At 41.9% G+C, this 27,332-nt stretch overlaps 1 protein-coding gene and 1 long non-coding RNA gene across 11 annotated transcripts in view; one reads left to right on the forward strand and one right to left on the reverse strand.

The window, feature by feature from the left end:
* Positions 1-8: 8 nt before the first annotated feature.
* LOC119895075 overlaps positions 9-27,332 on the forward strand; it is a 30,346-nt gene continuing 3,022 nt past the window's right edge. The window contains exons 1-4 of one of the 3 annotated variants that reach the window (XR_005443025.1): positions 9-115; positions 19,961-20,097; positions 21,583-21,725; positions 25,970-26,144. This is a non-coding gene — a long non-coding RNA (uncharacterized LOC119895075). Of the gene's footprint in view, positions 116-19,888; positions 20,098-21,582; positions 21,726-25,969; positions 26,145-27,332 lie in introns of those variants that run through there. The other 2 variants (XR_005443024.1, XR_005443026.1) reach the window with 2 other exon arrangements.
* The window catches only part of shank3b (SH3 and multiple ankyrin repeat domains 3b), a 61,583-nt gene continuing 37,211 nt past the window's right edge, over positions 2,961-27,332 (reverse strand). For 2 of the 8 annotated variants that reach the window (XM_038707890.1, XM_038707885.1), the window contains exons 12-28: positions 27,264-27,330; positions 26,916-27,138; positions 26,071-26,246; positions 25,881-25,994; positions 25,626-25,701; positions 23,582-23,664; positions 21,774-21,898; positions 21,567-21,699; positions 19,948-20,028; positions 19,842-19,859; positions 19,073-19,203; positions 18,759-18,852; positions 16,191-16,799; positions 15,048-15,320; positions 12,743-14,045; positions 12,612-12,638; positions 2,961-11,546 (exon numbers count right to left, since the gene is read on the reverse strand). In XM_038707890.1, coding sequence (XP_038563818.1) covers positions 10,961-11,546; positions 12,612-12,638; positions 12,743-14,045; positions 15,048-15,320; positions 16,191-16,799; positions 18,759-18,852; positions 19,073-19,203; positions 19,842-19,859; positions 19,948-20,028; positions 21,567-21,699; positions 21,774-21,898; positions 23,582-23,664; positions 25,626-25,701; positions 25,881-25,994; positions 26,071-26,246; positions 26,916-27,138; positions 27,264-27,330 — 4,119 coding nt within the window. In that variant the 3' untranslated portion in view covers positions 2,961-10,960. Of the gene's footprint in view, positions 11,547-12,594; positions 12,639-12,742; positions 14,046-15,047; positions 15,321-16,190; positions 16,800-18,758; positions 18,853-19,072; positions 19,204-19,841; positions 19,860-19,947; positions 20,029-21,566; positions 21,700-21,773; positions 21,899-23,581; positions 23,665-25,625; positions 25,702-25,880; positions 25,995-26,070; positions 26,247-26,915; positions 27,139-27,263; positions 27,331-27,332 lie in introns of all 8 variants that reach the window. The other 6 variants (XM_038707887.1, XM_038707891.1, XM_038707893.1 and 3 more) reach the window with 6 other exon arrangements.

Genomic DNA, 27,332 nt, shown 5'->3' on the forward strand with positions numbered 1-27,332 from the left:
GCTGCATTTATCTCCAGATTTCAAGTACTTTTAGTACAGAAGCCGACAGCGGGCACGTTGTCTGTCACCTGTTGAGGTCGTGTGGCGGAGGATTGGTGCCGAAATCCGTTTTACCGTAACTGATATTCTGCATAATTAATACTTTTAAACTTTAACTGCATTTTTCTGATAATACTTTTGTATTTAAGTATCATTTTGAATGCAGGACTTTTACTCTTAATGGAGTAGTTTTTAGACTGCTTTTTTCTGCTTTTACTTTAGAATACTACTTTTCAGGTTCATACTTGTATTTATAAAACGTTTACATACTTGAACATTTAAAAAACACATTTATGTTTCTCATCCTGTGCGTTGCTTCAGCTCTTCTTGTCACCCTCTTTCTGAACACTCAGTTTTAGCTCCTGTCTCTTTAAGGACCAACTCCCTCCCCGAAAGCCCGCTTGCTTCAAATAGGCCAACTTCCCGAGCACAGCGGAGGGGCGGGGCCTAGCTGCACAGCGCTGTATTCGGCTGAATCGAGCAATATTATATAGCTGCAGTACCAGACGCTGCAGTTTCAGGACCCCCGCAATCCTGGGACCGCAGTCCTTTAGCGACAGCGCCATCTACCGGAGTGGTGGAGGTAATGCACAGCAACACACAAGGAGGTTAACCCTGTCTGCCGTGAGGCCGATGTGTGCAGCTGTAGGGTTAACAGGTGGACATGCATATAATCAGTAACTTAGGTAACTTAGGGTAACTGGCTTCCGGGTTGGCTGTCAAGAGTAACTAGTTAACTTGCAAGCCAGCAGTATCAAAATAAACAAGGGTCCCAGAAATGCAGTTCCTGTCCTAGAATTGTGGTCCTGAATCTGCAGCCTCCGGTTCTTGCAGCTACGTACTACTCGAATCAAGGCCTGTAATGTGAGACTAGGCCTCACTGATTACTGTACAAAAGCAACTTTATTTTCTGGTTTTACTGAAACTGGATCAGATTTGATGGAGAAAATCTGATCCTCTGATGTCCTCCGGCTGCTCTGCCTCCACTTTTGGTGATTTAAGGAATTTGTATGTTACGAGTTACTAACAGCAGCTACTGCTAGCTACTTAGTTAGCTGTGCAGCTAGCTGTCTTGCTGATTCTGCCTGAACTGGAGGCTTGGTGCTTGTTGGTGTTTACAACTCTAACATTAGTACGATTTGGTTCGGAGCCACTGTTAGCAGCAGCTAGCGGTTACTGTAGTGTTAGCAACAAGTAAAGCTATCTGTCCATCATGACACTTCATAAATCACTATTAAGGCAGAGCAGCTGAAAAGGAGAAAATATTTACTTTCCTTCAGAACCATAAAAGCTCTTTCTGTGAAAAACTGATCAACCTCCAGCTCTATTCATAGTTTTCAGTCACGTTTCGTGCGCGGTGACCTGGAGGGCAAAACAACAGACCAAGATCGCGGCTCACTCCAGACTCCTTTTGTAGATACGCTGCAAAGGCAGTTAAATTTTATTTGGATCACCTCTCAACTCAAGAAGACGATAGCTATGGACACAAACTGCAGGTGTTGGGCACTTGTGATCCATATACAGCACCCGCTGGTTAAAAACCACCAGGTCCCTGCCAGCGCTCGACTGTGGTAATGTTTACCTTGTAGGGAATCACCTAACACATCCCAGGCTTGTCTCCTCGTCAGTTAGTGCATCCGAAAGCACAACAACCATCGCATGAAAGTAACAAACTCAAAGTAACAGTGTTACACGTGCTGCCTTGTTGGCGGGCAGCGGAAAATAACGTCTTTTAATTTCCCTCCACACCTGTGAGGTGGATGGATTATCTCGGTAAAGGAGAAGTGCTCACTAACCCAGATTTGTGAACAATATTTGAGAGAAATAGGACTTTCGTGTACATAGAGAAAGTCTTAGATCTTTGAGTTCAGCTCATGATGAATGGGGGCAAAAACAAAAGTGTTGCGTTGATAATTTTGTTCAGTGTAACAGAAATATTAACTTCATTTATCCCCCAGGGATAAATTTAGTGCAGTGTTATTAATAACTGAAATGCTCCTGATGTTTGTTAGTGTTTTACACCAACAACAACATTTTCTCAACACGGACAGGAGGAGGCAACAGGATGTAACATTAAATGTTCAGTGACTGAAGGTCTTCAGAGGACCACGTTCTTCCATTAAGGCCCTTTCAGAAAAGCTGCCGTGACATTGAAAATAATGGGCCTCACAGCGCAGCGGTGCTGTCGTTGCGGTGGGTCTGAAAGTTTACATGCTGCTTTGTTGTTGCACTGAAAGCTCGACTCTCGCCGCTCGATTGTAAGGGACACATTGATATTTAATTCCCTACCGACTTGCCACGTTATTTAACTCCGTTATTATGCGTTGCCTTTACTTGGGCGTGCAAAGCTGGGTGCTGGTCCCGCAGGTGCTGCATCAAGTTTAATGTATGTTTTCGCTCCTTTAGCAGCAACCTTTAACGGCATGTTTTTGAACAGGCGAGCCGTCATCTTCAGTAACGCCCTGGTCAGTCTCGGTGTACCCAAAATGCTCCCACACTGCCGACTTCAGCCGTTTTGTTGGTGGAAATGAAGCTTGACAGTTGGTCCCTCTGCCAGAGTTTAGCCAGTGGCCTCTGATAATCACGGTACTTTAAGCTGGCGTACTGCTCGTGTAACTTTGTCTTGTGAAACAGAAACACTCGGTGTAGCGGAGCCTTTACGATTAATTAACTGTGACGTTTTAAAACGTGGTTCATAATGAAATCCGGTAATCGCTGCATCCCTATTCATAAAAGTCATCGTCCACGCGATTCAGTGCGAGTGTGTCGTCTTTCCCTTTGAATGTAAATGAGTTACAAGGTGTTACTATCTCTAAGTTGAGGTGAAACTTGTCAGTCATTAACTCGAGGTCAGAGGTCATATATCTGTTGACTAACCTGACCGCTCTTATTGTGAAAAAACCACACGTGAAGGCCGAGCGTTAACTTTGTATTAAATGACAGTTTATTATAAAGATTACAATCTGTTGCGTTGCAGAGCTCATCAGTTGTCATTGTGTGCTCTTTTCAGTTTCTAGAAAAGGGAAGAAAAAAAAACTACAAGTATACACACACCACTCACTCCAGAACTACAAACATACTGTAAAAAGAGGAAGCTAGAAAGGAGGAAGAGGAGGGTAACCATAAAACCATTTATAACCAAGTGACTATCAGGAGGAGGAAGGTTTCACACGCAAGTTAGAAAGCCAGGATTCTCAGCCAATCAGCAGGAAGCTGATGCGTTATTACGATATCCAGCGGCAGCCATTTTGGCTCTTTATTCCATCTTTTTATAGCATCGTCCTGGTTCTCTCCTGTCGCCGTGTTAGCCTTTCGTCAAACTGAACGGCCGTTTTGTCTCCAGACTTTCAGGCTATGATTGCTTTCGTATTAGCAGCAGTGGAAGAAGTATTCAAATGATTTACTTGAGTAACAGAAGCAATACCACAGAGAATAAAAATACTCAATTACAAGTGAAAATCCTGCGTTTGAAATTTCACTTAAAAGCACAGAAGTATTGGTATCAAAAGTAAAAGTACTCACAATGCAGAGTGTCAGTGTTATACTATTATATTGTTGATGTAGTAATATGCAAGCTTTACTTTCAGTGTTATAGTTGGAGCTTATTTAAACTACCTCATATACTTTTAGTAGTTTAATCTGTAACAATGGATCATATTTTATAAGATGGGGATTTGTTTTTTTTGTAAAATCTTAATTTGAAAAGTAACTAACTAAACGGTGAAGTAAAAAATATTTATCTCTGAAATGTAGTGGAGCATTAAGTAGTATAAAATGGAAATACTCAAGTAAAATACCCCAAAATTGTACTGAAGTACAATACTTGAGTAAATGTACTCAGTTACCTTCCACCACTGCTAATTAGCCACATTTTTATTTTCTTGGGGGAGAATTTCCAAAACAAATCGCTAGTGATTTGTAAGAACGTAATTTTCAGCTGTTGCGTTAGCTTAAATTACACCAAGACGTCTAGTTGATATTGAGAATGTGAAGCTGAAATAAATCAATGTTAGTGTCCTAATAGGGGGAAATAATGGACAAGATTATATGATGCAAATTGGTGGCTTTAGTTAGCATCAGTGCTTTGTGTGAAACTAACAATGATTTTGATTGTTAATTGATGTCCATTTAAATAGTTCTAAATGTGTAGCTAGCTTTAGCCGCTAACTAGCATACATGCTATGGCTGAGCCTGTAGGTAACTGAGAGGATAGCAGCTTTTTTTTGGGGTCATGTTGATTCAGAACTACAAAAATCAGCCGAAAACAAAAAATAAGAAATAACACAGCAGTTAATGTGGAACCAGATGAGCGTATTTTCATATATCAGGACACCTGACACGTTATTGTGGTTATTTGACGGCTGCCTACCGAACAAAAAGGGATGTCGCTGGTTCTGGAAATATTTTTCCTCATTCTGAATTCCTGTTTAAAGTTTTTCTTTTTAATAGTATCCTCAGTATTCTGCAACATGGATACACAAGGGCCTAACATAACAGTGCTGTAGGTTAGTTATGCTCATCACTTTTAGTTATTTAAATTCTGAATTATTTTGTTTCTCTAAAGGTAAAAAAAAAAACGCGTTCATTTAAGCTGCAGAAATGCAAACTTTAGCCTGACAGAACTTTAAACTCTTCTGTAGTTCTGTTTTTCTATCCACAGACTTTTGACTTTTTATCAGATAAAATTTTTGGATTATTTTTCGGACACAGTTGTTCATCATCTGTTGCACTGATGATTCAGACAGGAGAGTTTACATATCCATTCAGGACTAAAAGTACTCAAACTTTCTGTTGCATAACATTGTCTATAAGAAAAATTAACGGGAATTTTCCTTCGGAACCAGCGACAACCCGAAACAACTTCCCTTTTTGCAACGCAATAGTCTGGCGCTATGTAGACAATAGAAGTAGTCCAGTTATGGTAGCATAGTTGTGAGACTCCAGGGAGTTGATGTGTCTCCTGAAACACGTCTCTAATGTGACAGATGTGCGTTGCCCCTAATTATAATTTTAGAGAGAATTGAAACGGTACTGGAACTAAAGCTGAAGCGATCTCGACAAAATGGATGCAGTTTAGAGGAAGATGGCAACAAAAAACTAGGTCTCCAGGCAGAACTAGACTCATGTTCTCTGCTGAATAAACTTAGATTAATTTATTAATCTTCATCAGAACGTCTTTGTATCTGAACAATCTGATTGGTGACAGAAGGCAGAGCTCTAAGGAAAAATAAAGAAGGAACTACTTCAACATCACTGAGATTTTAGCAGCAGGTTTGCTGGTTATGTTTCTGATTGGCTGAGAAATCCTACAACAAGTGAATGACCTCATATCTATACAAGTGTACAGAGGGATTCCCAGTGGGGACCTGAGGTCAGAGGTTAAGAGGTCACATGACCTCTCCATCACTGATTTTCATTGTTACACTGCGAAGAAAGCGACAGCCCACGTCTCATTCTGTGGATGACTGTACAGTAGACCATAGTCCATTATAATATATACATGTGATATTCACGCAGTGTAAACAGCCACGCAGGCACTTCCTCTTTACCTGTTCTGAAGATACAAGACTACTAAAAATATGTTTGTGGTAAGGTTTTATTGGAACAGTCCAGTCCTGTGTGGAAGGCTATGTAATGAAGGCATCAGTAGGCTTTAGGCGAAGTCGGATCATTGAAGGGTGTCTGAAACCTCCTTCGTCTACACCTGGGGGAGGGGGCGCTACTAAGTTTGGGTATGTATGCCGAGGTTTGCAAGTAAGCAAGGTTTGAACTTCTATACGTACGATTCGTCGCACCTTGCCCGTCTCTATGGCGGCGGGTTTTTTGGCCAGCGTTGTCATTTGGAACCAGGGTTGGGTGATGTCTACAAAATTGGCATCTGTCGTCTTATAACATATGGTAAAAAAACTCGGTATTACTCTACACTGCGCAGAGACGGTGGATATTTTAGAAGCACGGACCAGATAAAGAAACAGTGCAGGTGTCATTCGGTACCACGTTGGTTTTGATCGTCTTCTACAACAACACTCCCAATGCCGGCTCCACATTGTGATTTAGGATGGCGTCTTCGATCAGCCCAAACCTATTTGGAACATCTACAAGCACCTTTGCCTTGATTATTAAGTGGTTGAACAGCACTTTGGACAAACAAGTTAGTTTGAAATATATTATTAACATGAGCATGCTTAATCAACTGTATCAATTATTTTAGGGTGTTAACTAACTTAAGAACCCCTAATAGTTTAAATACGCTCCCAGAGGACAGTGAGACGGTACTTGATTGCTCTTGAGTTTCTTTTCAGCCACGTTTTCAGTCATCTGTCTCGGCTTTAGCGTTTCACTGAGCTGTTAGGCGACCGTTATTGTCAGCGCACAGTTCCTGTTAGTTTAAATTACATTAAACTTTATTATCACTGAAGTACAAGTAGAGTACAATAGTTTAGAGGACGGAGTAATTTTACTGTTAACCTCACTATTGTTGTTATGCAGTGAAAACGTTCTAGTGCTGATGTCTATGTTCTAGTGCTGTTTTCAGTTTGAACGCCTGGTCACTGTGCTCCAGTTGCTCGGATGTTCTCTTACCTGCTGTATGAAACTAGGGTTCTAAGAATTATGGATGACGGCAAAAGACCTTGATTTCCACCGTCGAAGGGTGATCAGGGCCAATGAAACAAAAACAGGGTTAGGTTCTGTAACCGGGTAACAGACCCAATAAAGGTGATTACAGCTCTTTGAGTTTCACATATTTATAACTTGAGTTACTTGCAAATGTTGAAAGCTTAACCTAACTAGATTTCGGATTAGGAATAGGGCTGGGAATCACCAGAGGCTCCACGATACGATATTACCGCGATACGATATTATTGCGATTTTAAATGCATTGCGATGTATTGGAATTTATTACCTTTTTTCCAACTTTAAATTGTGTTCCCAAAGGAAAACTCTTTTTCTAGTGGACTGAAAAAGCAATTGATTTTATTATTATAGTACCAAAAAGTAAAATTCTCATGTACAATTTACATAATAAAAGACCGATACACTATTGCCACAGAAAATATCGCGATACTATGCTGCATCGATTTTCTTCCACTCACCCCTAATTAGGAAGTTGAGAATTAATAAGCAGATTCAGATTCCCACTGCTGGGATTTGATCTCTGTTTTCTGTCTTGATGGGGTGTTGCCAGGGTCGGACTGAACAGGACATGTAAAGACTGGGTACTAATTATGATTATGATTAAATGACTGTAGATGTAATTTATTAAATCATGCAAGTGGATTTAGTGTGAAGTTACTCTTTAAACATAAACTCTTCCACTTTCAATTGTGAATCTTTATTTCCATTTTGTGCCAAAACAGCATTTTGTTTGAAGTTAAACAGCTGACGTGTCGATGTTTACAAAGGATGAATATCACATATGGCAAAAGACTTTATAGACTACAGTCTACCAAAATATTACTGTATACATTTTATTGTCTACTATACTTTATATATTACACTATAGCTACATTATTTTACCATAATATATATTATACAGACTATAAAGTCTACTGTAATGTGCGGTACATAGACTATACATTCTATAGCTCTGTGCTCTGCCATGGGCAGCTAATACTTTTCCCCCATTAAAGGGCACCACGAACTTGTACAACTTTGGGATTCATGATTGTAGCTCGGCTTGTGTTCAGGTACTTGAATTGGATAAAAATCTGTATAAACGCTGTAGATTTGTTGTTGTGGAAACAGGCACTGTGACGTTGATTGTGCTTCAGAGGGGAATGAAGAGGTGGAACGGTAACATATCGGGTTGAATTAGTGTACGTTTACAGTGTGAAATTATTATTATTATTATTATTAAGAAAAGTAGCAGTAATGGTCTCACTCAAAGCGCTGTTAAAGTCAGCAGTTCATCATTAATGTTTTTCCCAGTTTAAGGGAAACAAAGTGAGAGAAATGCACCTTCCAGTGACTCCAGTGATGTCTTACTATGTGTTGCATCTTGTTTATTGTACAGTGTTAGAAAGGCAATGAAATAAAAACAAGACATTGTGGTGTTAGCAGCAGTTAGCGTTGTCCTTATGATGCATTTGAGCTCTGTCCTTGCTCAGCTGGATATATTGGTGAGTAGCTTGCTGGCTAACAAGATACAACATGTAAATCAGACAGCTGTGCTACTGGAAGGTGTATTTTTATCATTTTTATAAAGCTAGGCTAGCAGTTTCCCCCTGCTTCTCGCCTTTGTGCTAGGCTAGGCTAAACACGTTCTGTACCTCGCTCTTTACTGGACGCACAAATACAAGTCTTATCTATGTCTGGGTAAAATGGTGAAAGGAGGGACAGAGTTGTGCTCATTAATGTTGATTATGGTCAGACCGAAGACCTTTGCTTGACATTTTTGTCGTGTTTGTGGTGATCTAAGCACAAATTGCATCAGCTAGCATGGCTGGCACTAGCAATAGCATTCCACAAACAGTAAAGCATAGAGCTAGTGTTTTATTGTAGGGCTGGGCGTTATATCAAATTAATTGAATAAGTTTGTACTTTTTGTTTTTGCACAAAAAGTAACAGAAGATACAAACAGCAGACTTTCTGCTGAAACTGAGCATGTGGCACTCTCAGTCTGCAGATGTCTGGTTTAACCTGTATTTGCTGAATAACGGTGAACGCCTTTCAGGTGTAGGTCTTCTATAATGCTTGCTTAACTATCTTACACATGAAGAATGCAAATTTTCAATCATGTTTTAGACTTTCTGCAGTTTCAAGGTTAAATAAAGGCTGATGAATCTTACATAAATGCTGTTTTAGTATGTTTGTTTTTATTTGTTTTATGACACAAATTGTCAGGTGTAGCTTTATATTGTTTTTTGTCTGTGTTATATTTAGTCTACTCTCTACTTTTGTTTTATGTATATTGTATGATTTTAAGTGATTGATTGTTACTTTGCTTGGACCCCAGGAAGACAAGCAACCACTTTGTAGAAGCTAATAGGGATCTAAGAAGAGTAAAGAATGGCATGAAGAATGCAAAGATTCAATCATGTTTCAGACTCGAGCTTGAAATGAAATCTTGGCCAAATCGCCCAGCCCTACTTGAATGTCTTTAACCTCTATAATTGTTCTTGGACTTGCAGAAGAGCAGCATTCTCTCTTCTCTGATAGAAGCAAATATGTCTTGTTATTTATTGAAATTAATGGAGACTGAATTTCGGTGTGACTGCATCTTAACCCTTAAACACAAATTTTGAAACTTTACACGGATGCACGGTAAACTTTAATTGGACACCTCCCTTTTATGTTTTTAAACTCTATATGGCCTCAGGGAAACTCTACATATGGTCTGGAGAGAACTCCACGTATGGCAGGGACGAAATCCCCAATATGGCAGGGAGGAAACTCCACATATGGCCTGTTCCTGGCAAGGTACCATTACTGCAAGATGGTTATGGCAGGTTCAGCCGCGTTTGATTAATTTAGGAATAACACATTAGAGTTTCAGGCGTTAAGAAGGTATAGGAGGGGAAGGAGAACGGTATTTTCTGTACAGATGGCTTTAAACAGATAGCACCATGTACAGTAAGCCCTCGATAAGCAGGTTAGAAACCAGAGAGGTTTACAGTTGGAGCTCTGCTGCAGCTCTCCCTGAAACACACATCACATCAGCACAAAGTCACTCATTGACAAATCATTATGAATTTCAAAACATCACCGAAACGACCTTGAAATTCAACTCATTGTCAAATCATAAAGAACTCAAAACCATTTTCCAAACTATTATAAACTCTGTAAATCATCACCACCACATTATTATTACTTGTTATTCATAAATTCTAAATGATCGGTATTAAGATATGAACTCAAAATAAACACAAAATTCTTCATGAGTGATATTTGGAAGAGGAAAAAAAAAAAAAAAGCTAAGTCACAAAAACTTTCTGTAAAAGGACGGAGAAATATCCCCAGCTAATCTCCTGTTGTTAAGGTAGAGACTCCCAGTGGCTCGCTAATCGTCCAGCTCTGCTAGCAAAATTCCAGCTAAACGGCGTAATGTAATCAGTTTGTCAGATCAGCTCTTTGATCAATGTCCCTTCACATGTTGAGATTTGCAGAAGAGCTCCAGCTGCAATTAGCTTTAACAGGGTCTGAGATATTCCTCTGTATTTTCAGGTAATCTAGGGCTGGGAAATAAAACTTATAATTATCGCAATATATTTTTCCTCAATAACAATCTAACAAATGTTCAATAAATGTTTGATTTAATTCATTTAAATCACAAACAAATATATTATTTAGATATTTATTTGGTTGAGGAAGAGGGGCTGAAAAAAATCATAATTATTTTGAATGTTCTGCCTCAGTTTTGTGAAGTGATCCACTGTTTGGCATAGAGTGTGAGAGTTTGAGTGAAAGGAAAAGCACATACAAAGAAGAATCACAATAATATTCTAACCTGGACTCCTTATCGTAGTAGAGCTACTGTGAATTCAGAGATGCACAAATTTACTTGTCCCCCCTCTACAGTAAAGTGGTTGTCGCTGTAACGTCATTTCGCATCTTTGCCGGAATCAAATTTTTGTGTTGTGGAGGTCGGTGTTTTTTACTGCAAAACCTGGAAATGACAAATTTGGTAGTGTTTGTTTTTGTTCTTATGACTTAAACAATGTTGATAGAATTCAAATAAAACTAAAGACACTGGACACAGACCTTGGCGCTACCGGTCCTTTTGGGTTGATCAAAGAGCTGATAAGCCAAAATGTCACCGAGATCACTCGGAGAGCTGGGTTCCACGTTGGTAAAAAGGTCTAAAGATTCAGTCACTGCTAAGATATCCTAGTCAAAGAGATGGCCTAGTGTCTGACCGGAGGTCAGGAGTAATGAGGTCACAGTTCAGGATGTCTAGAGGTTTGTGGTCAGAGGTGAGGGGTCAAGTGGAACCATCCAGCAGCTGTCTGAGTGCCCTCTCGATGTTGATTCGGTGTCCCAGTCTGGTGACGCCTAGCTCCACGTAGTCGTCTTTGGTGAGGGCGGGGAGATGGGAGCCTTCGATCTCGTGCTCCTGGAAGCGCTGGCGGTGTTCGGCCAGGCCCACGCTCTCCAGCCAGTCACCCACGTCATATTTATTCCACAGGCTGAGGGGCCGCTGCCTCCATGGCCGTAGGGCCAACAGGGGCCCGCTGAGGACCGGGGAGGGGCAGGGAGAGGCGTGGGGTGAAGGGGAGGGTGACCGGGACCTGGTTCGTGCACTGGCACTTCGCATCACAAACCGAACCTCCTTTGGTTCTGAGGGGAGACTGAGACTGGACGACTTCAGGATGGTTAGACTGCGACCCGAGCTCAGGTCTGGCCTTTCAGGGCAGGACGAGGCAAGCCCTATTGACCTATCAGATGGGGAGGGAGACGGGGAGGGGCTCCGGCGGGTGACAGGGTAGCGGCTTCCTGGTCGGACTGTATAGCTGGCGCCATATCCTCGCTGGGAGATGGTGTGGAGTTCACCGAGACTAGAGAACAACCTGAAACACATGAAACAGTATATAAACGTCATAAACCTGACATACCACAGTTATCAGTTGATGTGTCTCCATGTAGTTACTGATTGACTATTCGCTAAGCCCCACTCCCCTCAGTTACTGTTGTTAAACTGTCCATTCTTACAAGGGACAAGCAGTTTACGATTATAACCAAAAACTTGGTCTCCTGATTTGTCTCTGTGAAAAAAAGCCTTAAATATTCCTTTTGATGGTTACATACATAATATCATGCTAAGAGACGGAGGCTAAAACTAATGTGTCTTGGGGAAAAAGTGATTATTCTCACCAGTTAATGATCCATGTAGAAGACATGGAAATAAAGCGGCATCATTGTTTTTCTATAGAAAACACGTCAGATCATATTATTATATCATTCTAAGAAAACTCTGTTTAGATTCTTGGCTTACTATAAAACATAGTCATACGTTTGATTTGTGCTAAGGTACTACTATAAGTAGGTAGGTAGGTAGGTTTAATGTCAAAATATAACAAGTTATAGAGTGAAATTGAGTTTTGTAACTCCCTTCTACTACATAGACAATTTACATTAATAAAGAATCGATTTATGAAAAATGTTAAACCGAAATACACTGTCATAATAGGATCAGTGCTGAGGATGAATTAGAGTTTAAGAGTCTGATACTTTATTCTGATATGCTAATGTTTGCAGCTTATGAACACTGTTTAACCTATTTCTTGTACTTATACTCGTGTTTTTGGTTTTGGAAAGGTTAACAAAAAAGACACCACCTCTTTCCAGATCAAATATTGCTATTACGAGAGCGCCATGCATACCACATGTTGATGTATAAAATTTTATATTCTATAATATTGACAGGCCTTGTTACGGATGCTAAGCTAGTATGGGACAATCTCTTTTTAGGTGGAAGTGCTAATGGTTATTTTCGATACGGATGAGATAGTCATTTTAGACATTTAGCAGTTAGTCATCTGCGAAGAAGGTGCATGTTAGTTAGTTAGCTGTTAGCTGTATTGAAATCATCTCTTGGCGATAACGAGAAATGTTTACCAGAGAGAAAAACCTACGATTTACTCTCTTCACTGTCCACACATCTGGAACAACACAAACAATAGATTCTGTTACCACACAAACCCACAGTAGTACTATTAGGTCAGCAGCACTGCAGTATTTGCAATATAATATAAGTTTGATGTACCTGGCACCTCCTACTGGTGACCTCCGGCCTGGATCGAGGGGACTCGGTTCCTCCCCCAGAGAGTGACTGTCTTTGTTGAGCAGCTGTAGCCGATTAGCAAGATCCAGTCCAGACCCTGCCCTGCCGCTCAGCTCAAGTGCTGACGCCGACCGGCTGGTCAGATCCACGGCTGACCCCGACCCCTGACCTCCCAGTGCTGCTGGACGGCCTCCTCCTTCCTCGGGGCTGAGGCCCCGCCGCTCCTCCCCGCGGTCGTCCCCACCCCCCCACAGCTTGGACCTCCTCTGGAACAGATAGCGTGGCTGTCGGCCACCGCCGGTTGGGGACGAACAGAGTGGGGAGGAGGGAGAGGAGGAGGAAGCAGCAGATGGGAGGAGCTCACTGTCTGATGATTGCTTCAGCAGTGGGTCCCGAAGAGCAGAGCGGCCCCGACCAATAGGTGAACGAAGACGCGGCTTAAGTGCAATTGGGGAGGTGGAGGGGGAGGAGGGGGAAGGGTGAGCAGCAGGAGGGGAGGAGGGGGAGGATGGAGCAGGAGGGGAGGCCAAGGTTATGGAGGGAGGGAGTGAGCTGGGGGAGGAGGAGCTGTCGTGAAGCCGTTCGTCACCTCCTTCCTCCTCATCTCCTCTTCGACCCAGGGAGTCGGGACCACTTTCTCCTCCCCCTCCCTCCCCACTTCTTCTTGGCAACAAGGTGAGAGAGGAAGGGGGAGGAGGGGCGGGAGGACCGGCAAAGGCAGGGGGTGGAGCTACCAGGCCGATTCTGCGGAGCTCCTCCCTAGTCTCCTCATCACTGGATGACAACAACGCCGGTGGGAGTGTAACTGTGTAAGCCCCTCCCTCCTCCTCTGAGCTGCCCACTGTGAGGCTTCTGCGTCTGTCAATCAAAGCAGAGTGACCTTCACTGGCCAGTGATGGCACGGCGGTGGGTCTCCAGCGCTCAGGGGAGGGGCCGGCAGGTGATGTCACTCCTCCCTCTGTCTCTGGACGCTCCACCTGTCCGTCAGGGAACAAAGGTGGGGTTATGCGTTTATGCCTTAGCTCAGGGCTGGTCTGGGGAGTGGTGCGCTTGGTTCGCTGCTCGGGGCTTGTTTGAGGAGTGGTGCGTTTCGATCGTGGCTCAGGGCTGCTCTGCGGGGTGGTGAGGGGGGTGCGCTTGTGTCTGCCCTCGGGGCTGGCAGCTGGGGTGGGGATGGGTGTAGTGGAGGCAGATGCATGTTTTAGTCGAGGCTCAGGGCTCGGCGTGCGGGCAGTGAGCGCTCGTTCTCGTGCAGCAAGAGCCAAGGCGAGTGGAGATGAGGGGTCTGAGGAGAGAAGAAAAGATAGTGTTGTTGGAGCCGCTGACACTGCTCTCGAATGGGTTATCTAGGACCTATTATGCAACAGTTTACTGTTCTTTATGGTAATTTCACATTGTCTGCTGCCCTTCTGAACTGTGTAGTACCTAAAGGCTCTGTCCTGGGTCCCCTTCTGTTTTGTGGAGTACCTCAAGGCTCTGTTCTAGGCCCTCCTCTGTTTTGTGAATTATCTTGAGGCTCTTGGACCTTCCTCTATTTTGTGGAGTACCTCGAGGCTTCGTCCTTAGCCCTCCTCTTTTTTGTAGAGTACCTCAAGGCTTCTTCCTAAGCCCTCCTCTTTTTTGTGGAGTACCTCAAAGCTCTGTCCTGGGCCCTCCTCTATTTTGTGGAGTACCTCGAAGCTCCGTCCTAAGCCCTCCTCTTTTTTGTAGAGTACCTCAAGGCTTCTTCCTAAGCCCTCCTCTTTTTTGTGGAGTACCTCGAAGCTCTGTCCTGGGCCCTCCTCTATTTTGTGGAGTACACCAAGGCTCTGTCCTAGGCTTTTATTGGATTACCTTGAGGGTAGGCTCCTTTCTTATCTGTGTCTACATCTGGCATTTCTTTTCACTGCTATGCCGATGACACGTAACTTTTATGTATCTTTCAAATCAGGAACGAGCAGTAATCTGATGTCGTTAAGGAACTGTCTGACATCAAATGTTGTATTATACTTTCTTCCAAAGCAATGGAGAAAAAGCTGAAATAATTTGGGACCTTAAAATAAATACATTACATAACCTGGTACCTATTATTAAGCCTAGTGCTAACAGTTTAGGAGTTATCCTTGATTCCAATCTTACTTGGTGGTGATAAAGCACTGCTGACCTGTTTTCCTCAATCCCTGATTTGGATCAAGTTAATGCTTTAGTCTTTCCCAGAATGGATTATTTTAACTTTATTTATAGAATACAGCCAGACTCTCAATAAGATCAAACGAGAGATCAGAAAAGCTTGTGCTGTCAGTCTGACCTAGCGGTTTCCCCGTCAGTGGGTGGAGGAAGGTGTGAGGTGTCGGTGAGGGAGACAGGACCGGGGCTGGAGGGGGAAGCTCGCCGAGGTCGTCCATTGAATGGCTCTGAGTCAGGAGGGGTGGCACTTGGTTTTCTGACCCGGATCCCTCTACAGACAGGAAGAGAGATGACCTGCGGCCCTGAACCCGGGCTCGCTCTGAAAGAACCTGCTGCTGGTACAGCTCCGCCCTACTGGGGCTGCAGGGTGGCTCTAATTTGGACGGATCATGTCCTAGATTAAGAAAAAGACAAAAACATGGAGTCAGACTGATAGGATTTCCAATCAGGAGCCCACGTGATATATTTGTATCTCAATGCTAAGCAAGTAATGGGACATTTTCAGCACATGGAAAATGTTTTTTTGCAAGCACATACATTTTATTTTGTGGAGCAATAATCATCAAGTAAATAATAATTTAATTTGAGCAAACAAAAATCAGCACATTGAGGCCATGCATAAGTAGTTTGTACAGTTTTGAAAAATTCCAGTCATAAGTTAGTCTGTACCTTTTTAGCTCACAAACTAGACATCGGGGTAGGTTGCTAGCTAACTAAGCTACACAGCTAGGGCATTAAAAAGATTAATGTAGTTAAATATTTTAACTCTGTAGACTTTAAACTTGACTTTCTAATTAATATTAACCACCTTCTAGTACTGCTAATAGCTTTACACAGTGTATGGTTTTTAAAATGAGTTGTTGTACATTTTCCCAACAAAACGATGTCTTAGATTTTACCAAAAGTATTCTGCAGGCAGTTTTCAAATCATACAACTTAAGCTAACCTACTGCATATCTGGAAGAGGTTAAGTGGCTGCCAACAAATACAAATACGGTTTTAATAAACATTGCCAAAATGTATAAAACTTGAAAGTGGAACAAACTTGAGAGCATACAGAGCAGAGATGTTAATAGCAAATATTTATATGTTTAATATTTAAATATTTAAACAAATGTGTTGACCACAAAACAAATTTATGTTTGCTCAAATTACATTATTCTTTGCATGATGTGCTCAGAACTTCCTATCATGCACTCAGGAAACTACACACTTATATAACTCCATAGAAATCAGAAAGACAACAGGTCTGAGCGATCCTAACCCTGCTCCTCTACAGGAAGTTGTTTCAACAAAGGTGACTTCCTCCTCTGCGGCTTGGAGGGCGGAGCCTGCTGTCCCACGTTAGCATAAGGGTTTTCTATGGGTCGTCCACGGCGGCGTGACAGCGGTGAGTGACCAGGGGCGGCGCTGGTGCTGTGGAGAGACAGCGTGGAGGTGTGTGTGGCAGTGTGAAGCGTGTGTGTAGCGGTGTGTGTGGCAGTGTGTGTGGCAGTGTGCAGCGTGTGCAAGGCGGCAGCATGTGCGTCAGGCTGCAGCTGTGGCGGCGTGTCCTGCAGGATGATCATCGACCTCGCCTTCCTCTGCCGCTCGGCGTGGGCGTGGCTCCTCGTTGGTGAATCGGAGAGCTCCTGGAGCCTCGGTTCCGCCCCCGGCTTGAAGCTGGAGCGGGTTAGCCCCTCCCCTCTGGCCGGGGGAGGAGGGGGGAGGAATGAGGGAGGAGGTCCAGAGTCGAGGAGGAAGAGCGGGGAGGAGGGAGGAGGGGGTGGAGCGGTCTGAGGAGGAGGCGGGATGAAGCTGTCTGTCAGGGAGGAGCTCCGTGGAAACCGACTTTCATTGATCAGAGCCGAGATCCTGTCGTCCTCAGGTGTGCCTGCCGTGGTAACCATGAAAATGTTAAAATAAAGGTACCCAGGAAAATACTTCAAACTATATAAATAAATAGTCATATAGGGTAAATAAATAAAATTAACTTAATATAAATAATACATGTGAAATTCACAATACAGTTTGTGTTCAGTTCAGTTTGGCTTGAAACTAAATTTAAATTCAAACTGGCAGTAAAACTAAATTTTATGGTTTAATTCAAAGACAGACATCAAAGAAATGACACAAGAATTATCTGTAAATTAACCCGGCTGCTATGTAAATAAATAAAATTTAATATCACTTATTATAAATTTTTGCAAAATCAGATTAATATAACTAATAAAACATTTAGTGACTTAGAATTGCAATATATATCAGAGGTCACACGCCTCTGGAGCAACTATTAAGTGTCTTGCTCAGGGACACATTAGTGTCTCACAGTGGACTTGAACCCAGGTCTCTCACACTAAAAGGATGTGTCTTATCCACTGCGGCATAACCCCCTGATGCATCAAAAATTATAAGATAATACATATTGTTCTGAAATGGGCCACTCTGTATAGTGAGTAGTTTTATTTTTGGTATTTGAAGTATATTTAACGCTAATACTTTTTGTAGTTTTAGTCTAGTAAGATTTTAAAGGCCTTTTACTTATAACAGAGTATTTCTACACAGCTGTATTAGAGTTCTCTGGCACAGTGCTGATTTAGATTCGAAAGTAATTATATGTGTAAACCATTGTTTTCACTGTGGCTCAGCTCAGTAATGCATGTGGCTGCGCTACTTTGAGTAAACGCTGCAATGAGTAGGTCAGTGGTTCTCAAAATTTCTGTGACACGCCCCCCTCCACAAGCCAAAAAAAAGCTTCATGCCCCCCCACCCTAGCAAAAGTGGATTTCATTTTTACAAATCAATAACAATACAGGCGATTTTAAATAAACCAGATTCAGGTTAGCAAAATAGCCTTGCTAGCATCAGAGCACTACATTTACAGCATTTACAACGCATTCTCATCTAAGTGCGTCAAAACTGACGCTTTCAGACAGTGTGGAAACTGTACTATTTCCGATGGTTGTGGTAAGGTTAAGGGGCTTTGGAGGGCTGTCAACACTTCCGGTCTGTACGAGACGCCCCAGAGCGTCTCAGACTCATCCGGAAGCGTCTCACACAGATGCTAAAGGATACCTGAAGATAACGTTATGTCACTTTTTATGAAAGTTTGTATTGGAAGCCCTGAGATGAGAACGGGCCACTGGAGTTGAGAACCACTGGAATAGGCGAATCGTATTTTCATATCATTGTCGCCATCTTTTGGACTAATTTGCTAATCGTTTAACAACAATAGGCCTTTATTACACCGGATAGGCCTGAGCTGTTTAGAGACCAACAGAGGAACGAGCGTTAAAGTTTGAAAGATATTCTTAATGGCTTTGAAAGCTGTGCTTGGACGTGGATACAATTACCAGACTACGGTTTCCTGACTGAGGAAAAACAAGTGGCGATATGCGCCACAGCCGTCTTACGGTTCAATCTGGCTTTTAGCCTACAGCTCACTAGGCTATGTTTTTAGCATATCACTGTCGCTACATCTTGCGTGATCAGTACTGGGCATGTGCAGCTCTCAACAGCGATGAGAAGAAAGCGAGATGGCTCACTTCCATCAGCTCCGGAAAAAACTGTGTGTTCAATTCAACATGTGAAAACATAACCCAGAGTCCTGTTGAAATAGCGTGGCTTAAATCGGCTTCACAATGGAAATAGTGAAAAAGTGCACTTGTTTGTTATTTGTATCAGTTGTATTAATAATGTTCCATTTTAATATTTTGTGAACCCCCTTTCCTCCGTTCTTTCTCCTGGCCTCCGGACACATTCCAGGTATTTCTACTTTTACTTAAACACAGTATTTACACACTTCTTCTACCACTGTCTACCGTAACATTTATGTATAGGAGTCATGTCTCACCAAAACTCTTGGTTCTGGACATTCCTCGGGGCAAAGCCATGGTGCTCTTCTCTGGAGGCGTGGGGGGCACGAGTCCCTGACGCTCAAACAACGACTGCACACAAACACACAAAAACACACATTTAGTCCAAAACCTACTAAGAGCCTGAACTTCACTCATTGTGAATTATTTTTCTAATACACACTGAAGATTAATAATGATGATATAGCGTACCGATGTGACGCCTCTTGATCTACAACAGTTGCGTCTCTGAGAGTCATTGACTTATGATGCGGGATGGACCGTGTTAACGACCTTTAAATACTTGTCTTACATTAATCTCGGCCTGTGTGATGCGTCGGCTGGTCGGCCTCTGTTTGACCGTCGCCGCTCTGAAGTCGTCTGACGGGCGGCCCCTTAGAACGACTTCCTGTTGACCCCCGGCCAACATCTCATCCAGTTTCTCTGGAGGGAGGAGACATGTAAAAACAACATAAACAAACAAATTAAATAATGAAATGCTGCAAAATTACATTGCAACATGACACCAAGTGTAAAAAAAACAAACAAAAAAAAAACATGGAAAAATCATGACGTCACTAAAACGAAAACTTAGAGCAACAGCACGACATCAGTTAGCAGAGCCGTAGCAATACTGAGGAGTTCTTTGACTGCTGATTGAAACTGACTAGGTGCTAAATCTGTAAATTTTATATTCCCCACCCACAGAAGACATTTTTGACACGACTCCAACCAAAAATTCAAAGCCTTCTCTACACAAACAAAACCCTTTTATTGTAATTTATGTAGGTTTTGTTTTTTGCCTAACAACCAAATCAAACCAGTCCAAGTTTAGGATAGTTAGTCCAACGAATCTCAAAATCAGCCTAAAGAAAACCCAACATTTATTAAACATTTGTTATATTGAGGAAAATTATATTGTTATTATAGAATTTAAACTCTTAAAACATTTAAACCCCCAAATTAACAGAAATATTAAGGACGTGTTCGTCTGCTACGGCCCTGCCTGTTACATCACTGCAACATCATGCCATGAGAGAACACATAAAACACAACAACAATGTCGGATCCATGTGACTCACCGATGCGTCTCCTCCTGGCTGCAGACAGAACAAAGGTTAACAACACACACTCCTACAGCTCGACTTAACTCTGCACTGTGTGTGTGTGTGTGTGTGTTTGTTTTACCGATCTCCTCCAGGTCAGCGGTCATGGACTTGGATCGGAGCGTCAACGAGGTGCTGGGGGCTCGTTTTGGAGGAGGTGGAGCTACAAGACAAGAACCAGGAGATCACAGGTGGAGCGTGAACAGAGAAACAAACACTTTATTAGTTACTGGTAAATATTCATTAGTACATATTTATTAGTTACTGGTAAATATTCATTAGATAATAGTATTTATTTATTAGTTACTAGTAGTGCTGGGCAACAATTTAAATTTTTAATCGAATTGTTATGCGCAAAATTGAAGAATGAATTTTAAAGTAGTTTATTGCGCATTTTTTATTTAAATGTACTGCTATATACACAAGTGTAATAACATGTGGTTTGCAAACACTTTAAACAAACAAGGTGCTTTTTACCAGCAGTATTACCTTTTACACAGTAGCAATAAAGTATTTCTCGTAAATCTCAACTTAAACATTAATGTAATCAAATATTAAACCACTGCCAGGGAATTACCGTTTATCTAGCTTGTTAAAACAAGTTAGAGTCCAGAGCCACGATCAGAACATCATAACAGGCTCCTTCTGAGCAACAGGTTTCCATTTTACTAGTAACAATTGATATTTGCTTCGTAACGTTCAACTTAGATTTATTGTCGATACTCAGGTACACAGCTTGTCCACCGTGTCAGTCGCTGTAACTTACGTGACCCACATAATGTAGAGTAATGCAACAAAACGATGCAGGACAACAACACAAAAGACCGGACAGTAATGTTACTTACTGCGGTCTAACTGTTTTAGAAAACTACACGTGGGACATGTTAAAAATTTAATTTAATTAGAAACAAATCAGCGGGTTAATTGATAATCTATTAATCAAGTATGTTAAATGTCAGATAATAGTGAAAAGTCCAAGGTGACGTCTTCAAATGTCTCGTTTTGAGTCCAAAACTCATAAAACAGAGAAAAGAAGCAAAGAAAATGTTTTCCACAATTTTTGCTTGAAAAAAACACTGAAATGATTAGAATCTCACAATAGTGGATTTTTCTGTCAATCAACAAATCAGCTAATTGTTTCGCTCTAATTATTATATTGTATTTATATTATTATTATTATTATTATCATTTTAAAATATTTTTGGGGGCTTTTTCAGCCTTTATTCAGGACTGGACAGTTCAGATAGACAGGACATGTTGTTGAGAGAAAGAGAGGATGACATGTGACAAAGGCTTTAGGGGCAGTGGAGGCCCAAAGGTTAGAGAAGCGAGCTTGTGACCGGGAGGTCGCCGGTTCAATCCTGGCAGGACGAAATCTGGGTGTGGAAAGTAAAACCAAAACCACCACTGAGGAGCCCTTGAGCTCAAGTGGAGCTCAAGGGCCTAAACAACTCAAACCCGCATTTGTACATGGGGGCGTGCGCTGTAGCAGGTATTTATATTATTTTTATATAAACATTACAGAATTAATATAGAAATGTGAAATTGACTAAATCCTGTCCCTAATGGGTGAAACTTCAAACTGACCTGTGATACACAACTTGAATGTAAAACTACACTTTCTGATTTAATTACAGGAATCAAAATAAAATAAATGAAACAAGAATTGTTCCTAATAAATAAAACCGGCGGAGGCTGTACCTTTCTTCCTGACCAGGTTGGATTCGGATTTCCTGGACACGGATACGACCTTCATCAGCAGTCGACTTCCTCCCTGTCGGATCAGAGAGACGACCTGCCGGTGACCCACCTTCACCACGTCAGCGCCGTTCACCTGGACGGACAGACGGGTAGATGAAGGTATGTTGCAGAGCTTTCTGTAGCCACACGTTAGAAGACAGCTGTTACCTCTATTAGGAAGTCTCCAGTCCGTAGCCCCGCCCTCCAGGCCACGCCCCCTTGGTCGACGGACTCCAGGTACTGCAGTGCGGGGAACGCCGGCGTGGGGGCAAACTCCTCGATGGGGGTCTCAGCTTCATTCATGACAGGGAGGAGGAAAATATATTTGAACTGAACATGTTTTTATTTGCTGTTCAAATTCATAATTGAAGAAATTAAGGATTAAACTTTAAAGGCCCTGCACACCTACACAGGTGAAACTACCACAAACAGTTGTGAGATGTAAAGAGATAACTGAGCAGAAACATTCACTTATCATTTTGTGTCATGCACGTAAACATCATATCCTGTTTTCAGAAACCGGGATAAACCCGTATATTTCCCTGAAACCAGGAGCGAGTTCAAACTCAAAGCGTTTTCCACCGGTTCGCTACAGTTTTTGGGTTGAACGGCGAGGCAAGTTTTCTCTCGTTTGGCGGGTGTGTCAGAGGTGTCATCCAATCGGCAGCGACGTGTATAACGCTGCCGTATTGAAAAAGGAAGCGAAGTACAGTGCGCTTGCGAACACAACAGGGTGTTCAACACACCGTTTCGTTGGAGCTGAACTCGGCCCAGGATGCTGTTCTTTCCGACTAACTTTCAAATTGGTTCAGTTGAAGTGAATAGATTATTTTAATGAATAAGAGACAGCAGCAAAGGTCCTTGCCTGTTTAAGACCTGGTGGCCTGATTGTTAAAGAAACAGTTACATTATTCAGGAAAGTCGGATCAAACAGCTGATCAGTCTGTTATCTATTGATAAACTGTAGGAAAAAGTTCAAGACACTTCAGCTCTGAGAGCGAGCCGCGACAGTTTCAGCCGTCTGAAAACGCCTTTACATATAAACCCCGTCACAACCAATGACGGGGAAATTAATTTATAACGTGTCAAAACCTTTAACATGAGGACGACCCCCCACCCCCACACACACGCACAAAGTAGCCTCTCCCGACTTTTAAATAATATCATTTCCATAACAGCAGCAAGGAGCGTGGTTTTTACTAAACATATAGGCCTAAATTTTCTCAACACCACTGGCTGAGATAAAAAAAGAAAGCAAGCTTAATCGCGGCTTGTGAACTAGGCTACTGTTTTTCTGCACATGTATTTAGGCTATAAGAGCAATATTCAGTGATATATATATATATATTTTTTTAAACGTTGTTTATCCTATCACCTGTCAAATGACATCTGCACAGCTGTGTTCACTGTTGTACCAGATAACATATTTCTCCATGTTTCTCTGCAAAATGCTAAAATGGGTCACCAAATAAATGTGGAAAACACTGCAGCTGCACACATGCGATTAGAAACCTGGACACTGTTAGAATCATGTAAACGGCAAGACTAGGAACCCGGGGCCTTCACTACGAAGCAAGTTCAGCATACCGAGGATATCTTTTTGTTATTTACGTTGGCATCGTTAGAAACTGACATGTCAGATTATGTGGGGGAGTCCCGTGGTCTATGTTGGGAAACAACGAGCAGCTAAATACTAGCAGAAGCAGTTCATAAATCTTGATTCCCTGGTTAACTCCTACTAAAATTCCCCTTCAGGGACAGAAAGCCTGTAGCTAGTTTCTACACGGGCCTGGTGTAAAGGCTTTTAAAGGATGAGGCTCAGTGGATTCTGTAGTTCTTATGAAACAACACAGCGAGGAGTTTTAAAGCTCACTGCTCTTCCCCTGAAGACTTCTGTTTTAAATATCTTTCTTTTTTCATTCCCAACACCTCCAAAACACCCACCACTCCTCCATCCATCCATCCATCCTTTCTACCTTTAGCTCCTCTGAGGACGAAGCCGAATCCCTCGCTCTCTCTCTTCTGCAGCACGGCCGTCTTCTCCTCGATCACATAGTCACTGACACACAGAAAACATACATTTACCACAACAAGTTCAGTTTTTTCCTAGTATTTTAAATGTCCTTTAAGAGGCTTGTTATCACCAACACCTGGAGATACTCTAACCTGTACAGTAACTAAAGCTGTCAGACACATGTAGTGCAGCAAAAACTACAGTATTTGCCTCTGAGATGTAGCGGAGTAGTAGAAGTATAAAGTATGTACTATGTCACAATCCACCACTGACTACTACGCCTTAAATCCAGACTGCATTATTGCTTCGTGAAGAGGTTAAATTATCAACATCACTGTCAAAAGAAATACTCCTCTTTAGAATGGCATTACTATAAAGTACTTCAATACCCTGGTTACTCTGTCCCAATATTGTAGTTTTTAAGGATTGTATCCACTTCCACATCAACTCTACCTGTACTCATTGTTAATATTAGTATTTAATTCACTACTGCCATTTAATATGACACTTTTGTTAATACTGTACATATCTACACTCCTTTATATTTAGATTTGTAATCTATATTTTCTATTATTGTTTCTATTCCTTAATATCTTGTGACTCAACGTAAGCAACTCACCTTCCACTCAGGGATCAATAAAGTATTTCTGATAAAGTGTACATATATATGTTATATATATATATGTGAGTGGGTATAGGCAGATTCCTTGTTTTGTTTCCCTGCAGCGTTTCAGCTCTTCTGCTGTTCAATTGAATCTGTTTTTATGTTAATCTGAGCTTAATTTATTCAGTTTTCTTGTCAAGTGTACAAATTCTTCCTAAATGTCTACAGTCTATCCTCTACATCAGGGGCCTCCCCTCAGACAAAGCTTGTGAAACGGCACCCCCCCCCACCACATCTTTAGTTTACCTGGTAAGTTTCGCTCAATTCCTGGATGCCTATGGGATCATGATTATATTATTTGATCCCATAGACACTCAACATTTGAGCCAAGATAGCCTAATATTGCTGTTTGACATAACTTCTACAAAAGGAATGTCCTAAGGCATTTATTAGTTTCTGATTCTGATGGGGGGGGGGAGTTCCCCAAAACTTCTGCATCTCTGAACTTTCACACATGTAGGCTCTTCAATGTGATCTCCTTTTGATAACTAATGCAATATTATTTCACCTCCATTCACTGAGCCTCCCCTGAAACTGTTTGGAGCCCCCCTGGGGAGGCCTGCCTCACACTTTGAAAACCCCTTCTCTACATCTAAGACGATCCCTCCTCTGTTGCTCTTCCTGAGGTTTCTACTTTTATTTTTTTAGCAATAAAAGAGAGTTTTGGAGGATTTTTGGGTCTAAGAATAGAGATGTGGTTGGCTGTACAGATTGTAAATCCCGTCGAGGCAAATTTGTGATATTGGCTGACTTGAATTCTTTTTATTTCTTTGTAAAGTACTTTGTTTATACAGTATGTTTTTTAAATGTGCTTAATAAAAAGTTAATCATTATTATTCATAGTTACTAATCTTTTCAGTTGTTATACCTGATGACTTCATTTATATGTTAAAACAACAAACTTTTTAGTATGTATACTGTATCTCTGTACATGATGCAGTTAAATACAATATTTATTAAATGTGGTGATAATTGTGTTTAATAAATGGCATAAATAAGCCAATATATAAGGTTTTGTTCATTAAAACATTTATCCTGTTTTACCTATATGTGGTGTAGTATTTTCTGGTACTTTCCTAAATGACTTATTGGCAACATCAACAAGAAAAACATTTTTTAATTATTCATTTTACTAAATATGATGCCCTATGTGGTGTAAAAAAAGCACGCGTAAAAATCATCCTCTGATGTTTTTATATGCATCTGGATGTACCGTAATGTTTTTATTTCACTATGTAAAGTTACTTTATATGTTTGTACTGTGTTATTTAAACCAAGTAACTAACTGGGAGTGTGCAGTATCAGTGCATTACCTGTAGGAGGTGTAATGATGGTGTATTACCTGTAGGAGGTGTAGTTGTCATAGGATCCTACAGTATAATGTCTGAACAGTCTCTTGGTGCGGTCCTCCCTCGTCTCTGAAACGCACACGGATATATATCATATAGAATTGTAGTCTTTCAATAAAGTATACGGTTTACACCATCTTACACAGATATGTCACGTACTAAATATTAAACCCAGAATTGAATATCTATATATGCAAGTAGTACTTATACAATATAGGCATTTATTTCTAAAGGATGCAGTTATTTACCCAGTCTTGGGTCATACTGTCTCATCTGGACTTCTTCAACACAGTCAGCAGGAAACCAACCAGTTCTTCCTTTCACACTTCCTTCCCAGAATCCTCCTTCACCTATAGACAGAACTGCAGATCCACAACACAGAGTCAGTAGAACCGCCGATGTACCACCGGCTGCACTACAGATGGACATCTGTCTGACCTTTCACCCTCTCTCCTCGGTGCAGCTGGATCTCTCCAGGCCCCTGGGGGACGTGGGACCGGGTGGCGATGAAGGTGCGTCCTGGTACAGCACTGTACAGCCTCCTCTTCCTCATCTGGGGGGTTGGGGGAGGGGACGAGGGGGGGCTGGTCTCTGCATGACCTCCACCACTCGGACTGCAGGCAGACAGGTGAGAGAGAGACAGGTTCAGCTTTAAAATTCTGTCTGTTTGCCTACAACCGGAACTGGTGTAGTCTGCGTCAGTACTGGTGTGGTCGACAGCAGTACTTGTGTGGTACTACTCCAAAAGTGATGCTGCTGACTACAATTAATATCAATAGTCACGTTTGGTGTAGTAGCAGCACACCAGTACTGAATCCAACTGCACCACTACTGATGCTGACTACACCTGTTCTGATTCCGACTACACCAGTCCTGATGCAACCTCACCAGTACTGATGCCAACTATAACCGATGTCCTCTAAAGCAGTACTGGGAAAGTCTGTGTCAGTACTTGTGTGGTACTACTCCAAAAGTGATGCTGCTGACTACAGTTAATATCAATAGTTAAGTTTGGTGTAGTAGAAGCAGACCAGTACTGATGCTGACTACACCTGTTCTGATAACAACAACACCAGCACTGAATCCAGCTACACAAGTACTGAATCCAACCTCACCAGCACTGATGCAAACTCATCAGAACTGGATCCAGCTACACCAGTAATGAAGTGGACTAATTAAAACACAGTAGTATATATTATTGTTTATTGTGTATATACAATGTATATAAACACATAATAAACAATACATTATGTGTCTGAGTGTGAGTGTGTGTGTGTGTGTACCTGAGCCGGCGTGTGTGTCGTCGTAGCGAGTGCGTGTGCGTGTCATGATGCGTTTCCAGGCTTTGGAGGGAGGGGCCAGGAGAGGAGGCGGGGCTTTCCAGAGCGTTGTCACTAGCTGAGCGAATCAGAGAGCGTGGAGAAGACAGACCATTTCCAGCCGGCATCCTGGTCACGCCGGCTCTGCGGCGCTTTGTGTAGGATGGAGTTTCTCTGAAGGGAACTACTTGGGCACATATATACATGTATACACACAAACACACACACAGTTAACTTCACCAGCTGCCATCATGTGTGTCATACTGTCATATACGCACTATTTAAACGTGTTTCCACTCTCAGCCAACTCACCAACATCAGAGGTTTTGTGGATCTTAATTATTTCTGCAAGATCGAAGTTCCCAGCAATTATCGCCACCT

Source organism: Micropterus salmoides, unplaced genomic scaffold, assembly GCF_014851395.1.
Source record: "Micropterus salmoides isolate LMB-PRFRI ecotype aquatic unplaced genomic scaffold, ASM1485139v1 Ms_hic_scaffold_9, whole genome shotgun sequence".
Classification (NCBI taxonomy): Eukaryota; Metazoa; Chordata; class Actinopteri; order Centrarchiformes; family Centrarchidae; genus Micropterus; species Micropterus salmoides.